The 12,050-nt window shown below is 38.1% G+C and overlaps 1 protein-coding gene across 1 annotated transcript in view; it reads left to right on the forward strand.

Moving 5' to 3' along the window:
* The window catches only part of Cr2 (complement C3d receptor 2), a 210,951-nt gene that overhangs the window by 174,245 nt on the left and 24,656 nt on the right, over positions 1-12,050 (forward strand). The window contains exons 12-18 of the mRNA XM_036201891.1: positions 8,449-8,637; positions 8,720-8,819; positions 9,076-9,158; positions 9,588-9,992; positions 10,694-10,870; positions 10,944-11,034; positions 11,324-11,400. Of these exons, the coding sequence (XP_036057784.1) occupies positions 8,449-8,637; positions 8,720-8,819; positions 9,076-9,158; positions 9,588-9,992; positions 10,694-10,870; positions 10,944-11,034; positions 11,324-11,400 (1,122 nt within the window). The remainder of the gene's footprint in view (positions 1-8,448; positions 8,638-8,719; positions 8,820-9,075; positions 9,159-9,587; positions 9,993-10,693; positions 10,871-10,943; positions 11,035-11,323; positions 11,401-12,050) is intronic.

Raw genomic sequence — 12,050 nt, forward strand, 5'->3', positions numbered from 1 at the left:
AGATACTTCTTGCAAGCTTATATTCTTAAATACTATAGATCTATTTTACAAACTTATATTCATAAGAACTATTAAGCAAACTCTACAGCATATATCTAACTTACCAAACACCTAAAGATTTCTTAACACTTAGAAGAGATTTAACATTTTTCTAACAAGGCAGAATAATTTTCTACTTCATACTCTTATTATCATTACCTCTATTAGAAAGATTCGCTTAACTTGACAGGAAGTGTGTACAACTTCTAAAGTTCAGAGCTTTTAGACAGCTTTGCTATTTCTGAGAGTTCTTTTGAAACAGGGGTCTTTCTTTAATGGCCTTCTTAACTCTGTGATTTAGTGAGTTCTGTTGATAAACATTTCATATTTTTTATAACAACTCTATTAAGAACTTTCTTCATTTACAGCAAACCCAAAAAGAAAGAAAAAAGAAAAAAAAACTTGTAAGGAATATTATGTTTCTGAATTGCTTAGCTGTCATTCCATAACAGTCATTTCCCAACAGAAGAAGATAGTTGTCTAAATTGGAATGGGTTCCAAGACTTGCAGCTTTCAGCAGATCAGAAAACAATGCTGAAACATTTTAAACTCTTCAGCAGACTGGAGGTCTCCTTATACTCCTATCCCTAGACTGCAAGATGGAACCTTAATATCAAGAACATTGAATTAGCTGCTTTTCATACTAAAACTGTGATATAATCTTCCCTCATCTTAATTTTTTAAAGCTGTATTTGCCATGAGTTCTTTAACAATGCTGATGTTTCTGATAGATTTTTATCAGCCCAATATTTTCACCAAAACTGCTATTCAAAGGAGTTAAGAACATAGATGTTCTTTTATGAAACATATCCTTCATTAGCTTACTCTGAGAAAAAGCATTTTCATCATTTCACTTCATTAGCTTTAAACCTGATGTTATTGTTAGAAGCTGTGATATTTAGCATTTATTTTTTTATAAGGAACTTTCGGGTGAAGCAACTCTATTTCATAAGACAGCTAGATTTTCTGGCTTGTTTCCCATCAATAAAGCAGTTATTACTTTTTGAATGCCTGTTTTCTTATCCCTTTATTAGATTTGCCAAGGAATCATTCATTGCACACTGTTCAAAAGGCAAAGAACTTTTTTATTTTCACTTACATTTTTTCATATCTAAAACAATGTTCTGCGTATAAACTGCTTTCTCTTGCTTTTTTTTTTTTTTTAAGGATTTTTAAGTGGCTTGTTTGCTCTTATAGGTAGCTTTTTGTCATCCAACTACTGTAAAATCTCTTCCCAGCTACTAGGGTAAATAAGGCATTTTCTCAAGGAGCTGGTAAAGCCAAAAAGCAGCCAAAAAGCAGCCAAAAAGCAGCCAAAAAGCAGCATAGCTCTGAGTTTCGAATTCTTACAAGTCTTTCCTTGGAACTAACATTCAAGAAACTAGATGATTTTCTTCCCTCTTCCTTAATCTTTTAAAAGCTGTATTTTAAGTTTACTATGAACGTATATTCTAGCTGACAAAAGTCTTTCAGGGCAATTTCACCATCTTTTGCGGAAAAACTACATTTCCCAGAATGCATTTCTCTTCATCAGCTCAGGGTTACAAGCTAGCTTATGGACTTCATTTCCCATAGTTCGTTTCAGGTCTGAAAGTCAACTTCTAGTTCTCTTTTACTGGTCTTGCTTTCAAAGTTTTTTGCCTGGGAGGTTTGAACCAAGCTTATTGCATTTTCAACTACAGGAAATCGGGAGATTTCTGCTCTCTTTTACTGGCCTTGATTTCAAAGTTTTTATTTTTGCAACAGGAGATTTGAACCAAGCGTTTTAAGTTTTCAGCTACAGAACATTGGGAGATTTCTGTTCTGAGCTGGCCTTAACAGGTGTCTCTCCATCAGACACTGCCCTGAATCAGAACTGCACCTGCCTTGTTAGCATGCAATGAGGTGGGCATTTCTGATAGCAACTTCTCTTGGGGCTTGTGCTTTTTCTTAGCCAGTCAGTGAAAAACAAAAGCATTTGCAACAGAGCTTTTCCATAGCTCCTTCAGAGAGATTTTCTCCCACTGATAGATCTTTATCTCATTTTGCTTATTCCCCCCACCCCACCCCACCCCACTCCCAGATGCTGAGCTTCAGATATCTCAGGCTGCAGCTCTGTTCCTCGGTTCCTCTTCTAGCTGCCTCTGGGGGTAAGCCCCTCCCCTGCCCCAAATCTTAGCAGCTTTCGTTTTCTGGGGAGGGATTTGTCCCTTCTCCTGTTTCTTCTTCAGAGAGTCTTTCTCCCCGACAGTTCCCAGTTTGATCTCAGTTTCTTCTCTCTGCCCCAGAAACATTTCCGACACTACAGTGGCAGCTTTCCCTGCTACTGAAGGTAGGGACTTTAGTCCTTCTCTATTTTCAGGGTCTGTGTGGTTTGTGTGCAGATTGAAAATCAAGCTTTTCTGACAAGGGAGGGTTTTGCCATCTCTAAACTCTCATTAGAACAGGTGTACTTCCCTCGTCAGACCTTTTACCTGACTCAGTCTCTCAGTGAGTTTGTTCCTCCTGTGCTCAGACAGCTATTGCCTGAGGCAATTACCCCTTAAGGCTACACTCCCTTGTCTTACCAGAGTCAGTTGAAACAAAGGTTTTGTTGTTGTTGTTGTTGTTGTTTTGTTTTTTGGGGTTTTTGTTTTGTTTTGATTTTGGTTTGTTTTTTGTTTGTTTGTTTGTTTTTGGTGTTTTGTTTTGTTTTGTTTTGTTTTGTTTTGTTTTGTTTTGTTTTGTTTTCAGAAAGATGCTTTCTCTGATAGAAAACATAGCTTTATTCCTGGATAGTTCTCCGTTCTGCCCTGGCTGGGCTCTTTCCTCAGACAGTGTTCCTGACTTGGCAGCCCAACTGCAACAGACACAGTTCAGCTTTATTGCTTTCTCTGATAGGAAAACTTTTCTCAGATTTCTTTTTTGCAGCTGTGGACACTGTGTAGCCCCACCTAACAACCTGGAACTTGCAGGAAAGTGGGCAACTGTGCCATTCCTGCTGGCTTTAGCTTTGTTTGTTCATTAGCAGTTTTCCCCTGGGTCCTGCACCTTCCTGCCTCAGATGTTCTCTCCAGGAAGTTGTTTACAACTGCAGGAACCCTAGTATCCCTGAAATGCACTCCAACTCGGAAGCACTGTCCAGTCACTTTTGGGTTGTTGGTCAGAAGCAAGGACTTCAAGGGACCTTTGTGTTAGGGCAATTAGGAGCACCCTTTCATTTGACAAGTGGTCACTCAGAAACAAAACCCTTGATGCCTCAGCTCAGCAGTAACTGAAAGGCTTAGCTTTTTTGCTTTTCCCAGTAAAGAGTTTCCTGCCCTATTGGGCTCTATATGTCTCTTCACCCACATTCTCCCAAGCATTTCCCTCAGGGTACTCTGAACCTCTGTTTTTTACTAGCTTGAAGAGACAGAGGTTAGAAGTTTTTAGGAACTCCATCCCTGCCTCCTGCATTGCAGGGAGGATTTTTAAAGCTTGAAAGAAAGAACTTAGAGAGGTTTAGCTGTCTTAAGAGGTTTGTTGTTTTCCCTTAAAGCTAATCACAGGTGATTCCCCTACTAATATTCTCAGGTGATTCTAATTTTTGTCTTTCTGAGCGAGAAAGTTAAAGGCTTTAGTTTTTAAGCTTTTTAAAGAGAACTTTTGGTTTGAGAGAGAAAGATTAAGGCTTTTTAGAGATTTTTTTCCAAACTTTCCAAGTTTTTTTGTTTAAGAAAAAGTTTTTGTTTGTTTTTTTTTTTTTTCTGAAGAGAAAGACCAACTTTTCCCAAAACTTCTTAACTTTAAACTTTTTGACTTCCTACACCCGCATTTTTGCCTCAGGAGGAAATCACTTTCTTCTGCCACTTGGACTTAGCATTTCAACTGTCCCTAGGCCAAAAAGATTCCATAGGGATCTTTTTTCTGCCTGATAAGCTCAAAGAAAGATTTTCACCCAGTTTGCTTACAAAGCCCCCAAAGTTAGAAAATTGAAGAGTTTTTCTATGTAGTTGCCTTACTTATCTTAAACTTATTCTACACCATCTTACACTTCTAATTTTTTCCTACACTGTATTTCTACACTATACCTTATACTTATTTTTCACAGATAGAAATTGAGAAAGAGATAGAAGATAGAAATCTTGATAGAGGAGATTTTTGCACTGCAACATCGGACATCCACTCCATTTTTTCCTTTTCTCTCGAGGATAAAACCCCCTGCCATATATATTTTCCATTACAACACCAGACATGTCCCTTGTTTTCCACTGGCAAAGATTAACTTGCACTTTCACCAAAACCCTGTAATAAAACTAAATATTACTATTATTTTCCTTTGTCTTTAGTCCCTATTACTTTGTCTTTAGACCCTGCTCATTTGTCTTTAGTCCCTGCTCATAGTGCCATTCTGTGTGGCATTTACCCACCAACCCTATAGTTCCCGAGAGTTTTCTTGAGTACAGCAGGAAATATTAGATGGAAGGATTTAGACTGTGGAGATAAACAGATAGAAAATACAGGATAGCCTCAAGAGGGCCTGGAACCTATTCCAACCAGCCCTGACTGTCTCTGCTCTGAGGTATTTATAGAAACACCAAAGAGTAGAATAGAATCTCCTCTTTGTATCTTTTCAGAAGCAATTTGTAATCTCCAACAAGGCAAAATTTTCTTTACTTCTTCAAACATTCTTTCTAAGGTATCTGCATTTGAATTGGCTAGTAAAACATCATCCATTTTTTTATTTCAGACAAAAAAAGGGGAAATGTGATATTTTATTTGTGCATCCCTGTAGTTAGAGTTTTCCTGCCTGGCCCAGTCAGGACAAATCTCTCTTACCTGCCAGTCGATCAGATCCAACCAAAAAAGCACACAGAAAATTACATTGTTCACAAACTGTATGGCTGTGGCAGGCTTCTTGTTATCTACTTCTATCTTAAATTAACCCATTTCTGTTAGTCTATACTTTGCCACATGGCTCGTGGCTTACCAGTGTCTTTACACGTTGCTTCTCATAGCGGCAGCTGGCGGTGTCTCTCTCCAACCTTCTACTTCCCAGAATTCTCTACTCTCTTGTCCCGCCTATACTTCCTGCCTGGCCACTGGCCAATCAGAACTTTATTTACACAGAGCGATATCCACAGCACTTCCCCTTTTCTTTTTTTTTTTTTTTTTTAAGGAAGGTTTTAACTTTTACATAGTACAACTACATATAATAAAACAATTATTAAGCAAGAATTACAATTATATTAAGGAAGATATCTATCTTATATTTGTGAGTTTGAGGTTTTTATATCTAACTTATCTTTTATCATAACTGAGGAAATTATAACTATCTAGTCTTTAACCACATCAAAAACCTCAGAAGGATATAATATTACCTGAGAACTGGGAGAAGGATGCAAGCATTTTTTGGGAGTCTTGCGCAGAATAGACAGAGACAGCTGGCAGCCTGGACAGTCACCTAATGTTCCTTTGTAAAGTTTGGGCATTTGTCTTCAGCCCACAGGGCTAGAGTCTCTTGGTCACTTCTCTCAGTGTCCTGTAGAATGTCTGGCAGTTTCCTCTGTGAAGCAGGAACCTGAAGGACCATTTTGTCAAGCAAAGTTTTGTGGTCACCTTTCTATGGGTCCTGCATGTCCAGTCGATCAAGCAGTCCAGGCAAGAACAGTTTCTTGCCCAAATGGCTATTTTTGCCAAGGTGAAGATAAACTCCATATTAAGTGTCTTCAATGCCCATCCTCCTTTCTGAAGTAAATCAGTGCTGCCAGGAGCAGACATGTCTCACTGTCCAGAGAGTCTAAATTTTAAAAGTATTTTAAATGCCATATTCTGAAGGTCTTTGAAGTATTTGAAGATTACCTATCTATCTGAAATATATCTATGTATACCTAGAAGACTTAACTAACATGGCTATGAGTATGATTATCACAGATGATTAATTATTAATCTATTTTTAATTATCCATTACAATTTTAAATGAGCTATACAAACACAATACCTTAAACAGGAGTAGAAATATATACATAGTATAACAAAATTAACTTTAAATTTGTATCAATAGACTAAAATCTATACCAATGTAAAACATTTTAAACAAGTTGTTGCTCTTTAGAAGTTCCTTAATCTACCCTTTCATCCTATTATATCTGTATCATATCCCCTTTTCTTCTTTAGAAAGAGATCGCATTTATAATCAACCTGCTTTAAAGAAAATATTGTTTTTTCTCTGTCCCACACCAGAGGGCTCTTCTGATTTGGGACACAAGAATCTCTTAACCTTTTCTTTTAGCAATATGTCTGGGTTTAGAGAAGGAGTGAGCCAATTCCATTTCTAAAGCCAGCTTGATAATTTTGGGAATGTGGGCATAGTTTCTCTTACTACTTCCTGCTGGAGGGGGACGCTGTATCTTATGGGGACACAAAGAAAATTTTAAGATTATGGAGTAGTCCATTAGGGTGAACCTCTGAGCCAGTTGCCTTGAAACCATTCTGGATGTTGGGTCATCTGGGCCATGGTGTCATCAGAGACCTTTCAGGTGGTCTTGGCTGATCAAACCTGATATATCTTAATCTGGAACAAATCCACAGCCTCTGGCTTTCTGTGGAAACAAAAGCAGAGACTCTTTTCCAAAGCAACATATCCTTATATCCAAATTTTGAAGTCAAGGTACCTTTAAAATTTACATATTTATTTAACTCAACAGCTTTTACAATCAAATCTTTTTTTGTAGTTAAAAATCCCAAAGACAAGACAAACCAGATTTTCTGTGTAATATCCATCTTTGTAAGATTGAAACACCTCTGTGGCTGCTGGCTCCACCCACCTCAGCTTCCCAACATGGCCGTGGTACAGTTCACTGCCAGCTCTGGGTCTGGAGCCATGTGTACCATCAACTATCAGAAGCAGTTCTATCGAAGCAGTGCATAGCACAGAAATCTTTTTTTTTTTTTTTTAAACTAGCAAAGGCTAAATCCACCATGCAGCAGAGTAAAGTGCCACTTGTAGATTCCTCATTCCTGCCACACTGCAGGTCAGATGTACACGCCAGGAACCCGCCATAGTAGTTCAAACCGGCAGGCTGCCGCTAACTTGAGAGAGACAACTAGGAAGCTGTTTTTAGCTCCATCTTAGAATCTTTTTTCTCAGGTTTTAGGTGGAAACTCTTGCCAACACGTTGGGCACCATTTGTAGCTAGAGTTTTCCTGCCTGGCCCAGTCAGGACAAATCTCTCTTACCTGCCAGTTGATCAGACCCAACCAAAAAAGCACACAGAAAATTACATTGTTTACAAACTGTATGGCTGTGGCAGGCTTCTTGTTATCTACTTCTATCTTAAATTAACCCATTTCTGTTAGTCTATACTTTGCCACATGGCTCGTGGCTTACCAGTGTCTTTACACGTTGCTTCTCATAGCGGCAGCTGGCGGTGTCTCTCTCCAACCTTCTACTTCCCAGAATTCTCTACTCTCTTGTCCCGCCTATACTTCCTGCCTGGCCACTGGCCAATCAGAACTTTATTTACACAGAGCGATATCCACAGCACTATCCCAATAAAGACTGGGGATCAGAGGACAAACCCAGCCTCTATATAAATCATAGAGGTCAGGCAGTGATAGCACACACCTTTAATCCCAGCACCAACTAACCATAGAGATCTATACAGACAGACAGGAAGTGATAGAGCTGGGCAGAAAAAGGAAGGAAGATGGCAGGGCACTGAAAGGTATATAGGTATGAGTATACAGGAAGTAGCTCTCTCTTTGGCTGAGGATTTTCTAGAGGTAAGATGTGGCAGGCTTGCTCTCTGATCTGTCAGCTTTTACTCCAATACCTGCTCCAGGATTTTTTTAAATAAGACCTTTTAAGATTTGTGTTACATATACATATTCAAATGAAAAAATATCAAATATATTGTGCCATGGAATAAAAAGAAATTAGCATATTGTGTGTTATACATAATGTACATATTTATATACATGTTATATATTATATACCAATAAACTATATTGGTAATGTCTACTAGGATAATCCTCTGAATGATAGGCTTAAAGATGAATAAAACTGAACCTTTCTAGCAACTGAAATTTCTCTCAAGGTAAAAGTAAGTCATATGATATAATTAAAGATGAAAATAACACAATAAAGATAGGTGTGGTGGTATATACCTTTAACCACATTTGGAAGGCAGAGGCAGATGGATCCTGTGTGTTCAAAAGTATCTTGATTTATGTAGAGAGTTCCAGGCCTACCAGGGTTCCATATTGAGACCATGTCCTCCCAAAAATTGTAGTAGTTTTTGCATAAAATGGAACAACTAAGCCATATCTGGTTGGGAATGAGTTGAAAGTTAATGGTGACTGGTTACCACAGACTGCATGCTATTTATTTAGATCTGCGTCCTAAGCTGGCATCTAAATTCATAAGGATATATCATCTGATGGCTTTTTCCCCTATGTGTATATATAAAGATTTCCCTCTAGAGTGCCCATCACTTCCTATGATCCATAATGGACACCACACAGGACAGCATGTTGGCCAGTTTATTGCAGGATTGTCTGTGACATACAGTTGTGATCCTGGTTATTTGCTTATTGGACAAAAGACAATTAAGTGCTTATCTTCAGGAGACTGGGATGGTGTCATCCCCACATGCAAAGGTACCTTAAATTTACTATCTACTGGGGGCTGGCCTGATATTTTCCACAATTTATTTCTTAGTCTTGTCACTTTTTTTTCTAGAGGCCAAGTGTGAACCTCCAGGACAATTTTTCAATGGGCATATAAAAGAGCCACTGAGTCTTCAGGTTGGCAAAACTGTATACTTCTCCTGTAATGAAGGGTGAGTGTCAGGAAGGTCTTTAAAATTTAATGTACTTGGATTATATGTGCCTGCTGTGAACTATAAAGCCTATAGAGGGAAGCACATGGATGATTCTGGATATTATTCAGGAATAATCTGGAATGAGGTAGTGAAAGGGAATACTAATGAAAGAGTAGCTGTAGAGATTAAGTGGACTTCTAGATTTGAAGTCAAGCTTACCAGTTTTTCCAGCACAAACTGCTTAATAGTACTAAATTCCAATCCCGGTCTCCAGGTTCCAATTACAAGGACAACCTTCTAGTCAGTGTGTAATTGTTGAACAGAAAGCCATTTGGACCAAGAAGCCAGTATGTAAAGGTAGGTAAGATAATGGTGGTTTGTAAGGAAATACAAGGGTCCACACACGCTGCATCTTTGGCTTTCCTATAAGTATGTACTTTTTCCTATAAGTGTGTGTGTGTGTGTGTGTGTGTGTGTGTGTAAAAACAAACTAGAAATCTTATGAGTCTACTCTGCACTGCAACGTCCTTCAATTGCCTTTTTTCACTATTTTCTTAAGTCAAATGAAGCAAGCAGCTTTCTTTCTCTCAAAGACACAGGATCTTAGTGAGGGAATTTGAGCTATGTACATAAAGAAGATTGTGTATTTGGTAACTAGAACTAATAAATCATCAAAGGAGACATACTCAAAAATAAAGTTTTAAAATCATATTTGGAATAATATTGCATTAGCTGACTGAATGACTAATTGTAGATTCAGAAATCACAGTCCTTTACCTTTTCTAGAAATTCTCTGTCCACCACCTCCACCTGTTCTTAACGGAAGACATACAGGCCGCTTTTCAGCAAATGTACCTTATGGAAGCACAGTTACCTACACCTGTGACCCAAGCCCAGAGAAAGGAGTGAACTTCATTCTTGTTGGAGAGAAGACTATCAATTGTACCAGCGACAGTAATAAAAGTGGGATCTGGAGTGGCCCTGCTCCACATTGTGAACTTTCGACTTCTGAAGTTCAATGTCTGCAACCCCAGATAGACAGAGGGAAAATATCTATTTTGAAAGATAGATATTCCTATAATGACACTGTGACATTGTCTTGTGAATCTGACTTCAACTTGAAGGGCAGCAGAAGAATTCGATGCAATGCCCAGGGCACATGGGACCCATCAGTACCAGTGTGTGAAAAGGGTGGGTGCTTAATAATCAGAAGATGAATCATTTCACAAATTTAGAGGAAGGGCCTATGGACTTTCGACAGGGCCCTTTGTAGTACCTATACCTTCAGTCATACGATAGTGGATATAAATTATAAAGAAAGCTTTCTTAGCACTCAACCACTATAGAAAATACACTAGAGTTTCTAAGTTGTCCATTTCTTTAGGAAATATGAGAGCAAAAATACTTGTTTGTCTTAACAGTGATTTTTTAAAGGAAAGTCACCAAAGCTTTCACCTGGGGGTATATTAAAATCTTCCATGAAGTCTTCTAACATAATTCCTTCAGAAGGGAAAAGCTGGTGTAATGGCACATGCCAAAATGCTGTAACTGAGGAGAATGATATAAGAAGGTTGTGAATTTGAGATCAGCCTGGAGTACATAGTAAAATCCTATCTTTAAAAAAAAAGTAAAAGGAAGAAAATGAGTGAGTGGGGATGAGAGACAAGAGATGAGTTATAGCAAGCAGAAACCAAATAGATCAGTGGCAGCCTGAGTACAGAAAAGAAAATATGATTGAGAAATCGCAACCTGAAATTATCTAAGAACTGCAAAATACCCTCTGTTCCAGACAGCTGCCATAATAATGGGGTTATTATATTAATTTTGACTTCTTTGGCTCAGTTTCTATTTTTCACTCTAAAAATGTTTCAACATATTCATTTTTCCTTTAGAATGTCAAGCTCCTCCTAAAATCATCAATGGGCAAAAAGAAGACAGGCACTTCCTCAACTTTAACCCTGGAACATCCATAAGATACAGCTGTGACCCTGGCTATTTACTGATGGGAGAGGACACTATAAACTGTACTCCTGAGGGGAAGTGGACACCCACTGCCCCCCAGTGCAAAGGTACTATACTATACTGCAGATATTTTGACTTAGATTGTCTTATGTTGTTACTCATCCTTATCTTTTTTCTTAGTTGCAGAGTGTAAACCAGTAGGACCACATCTCTTTAAGAGGCCTCAGAATCAGTTTATTAGGGCAGCTGTTAATTCTTCTTGTGATGAAGGGTGAGTTAAGCATGTCTCACCCTGAAAGAGGTCTGTCTTATCAGCACCCACTGCAAACTGTATATAAGAGTTCATCTTAAAGGTCTTCCCTTGTCCTATGCCCATGGATTGTTTATCACAATGTTTTTTCATGCATGGGAACTACAAAACAGATGGATGTACTGAAGTTGGATGTATTTTTTTCCTGTTGCATTTGTCCTAAAATTTGTCAGTCTATCTCTGGGGCCCACAGTGCTTGCTTAGCTTATTGTTAATCACATGGCCAAATGGTATGACTCTTTGTCTCCAGGTCCCAGCTAAGTGAGAGTGCTTACCAGCTGTGTCAAGGTACAATTCCTTGGTTTATAGAGATTCGTCTTTGTAAAGGTGAGTAACAAAATTGACAGAGGAGTTAAAGTGCTATAAGATGGATGAGTGTCCTATTTTAGACTATGTTATGGGAATTAGCACATTATTTTGTCAAGTTTGATGGCTATTTTGCCATCTTGCTTCTGTCACCTCTTTCTACTTTAATCAATCAAATTCCATGTACTTAGTTACCAAGTTTATGTTGTGGGTTAGGATTATCAGAATATAGCAAGTTATAACTACCTAAGCCACTATCCATACTTTGGGTTACACCAAGGTTTAGTGAACAGGTTAGGAGATTGGTGTCAAATATGAACTCAGATTCTGTTCCTTCTGTCTAATACCTGTATGACCTTTGGCAACAAATATGACTTGCAGAAACTCTAGTCTCATCTGTAAAAGTATCATCAAATTGCAGGTTTTCATTATTAGAAAAAAATGGTACTGTACCTACCTTCTGGATGATGAAACTTCCTATTATAAAGTAGGTGCTCAATCAACAATACCTGTCCTTAGTCAGCCATATAGCTGTTGTAATAGGATATACTCCAAAAGCATGATTTTATCACTTATACTTTTTATTCTCATATTGACAGTGATAAGATAATTATTAATTTAATTAAAAAGTGAATATTGGGTCTTATTATGTCATAATATGTTCATTTTCA

The sequence above is a fragment of the Onychomys torridus genome, chromosome 11, assembly GCF_903995425.1.
Source record: "Onychomys torridus chromosome 11, mOncTor1.1, whole genome shotgun sequence".
In the NCBI taxonomy this organism is placed as follows: domain Eukaryota; kingdom Metazoa; phylum Chordata; class Mammalia; order Rodentia; family Cricetidae; genus Onychomys; species Onychomys torridus.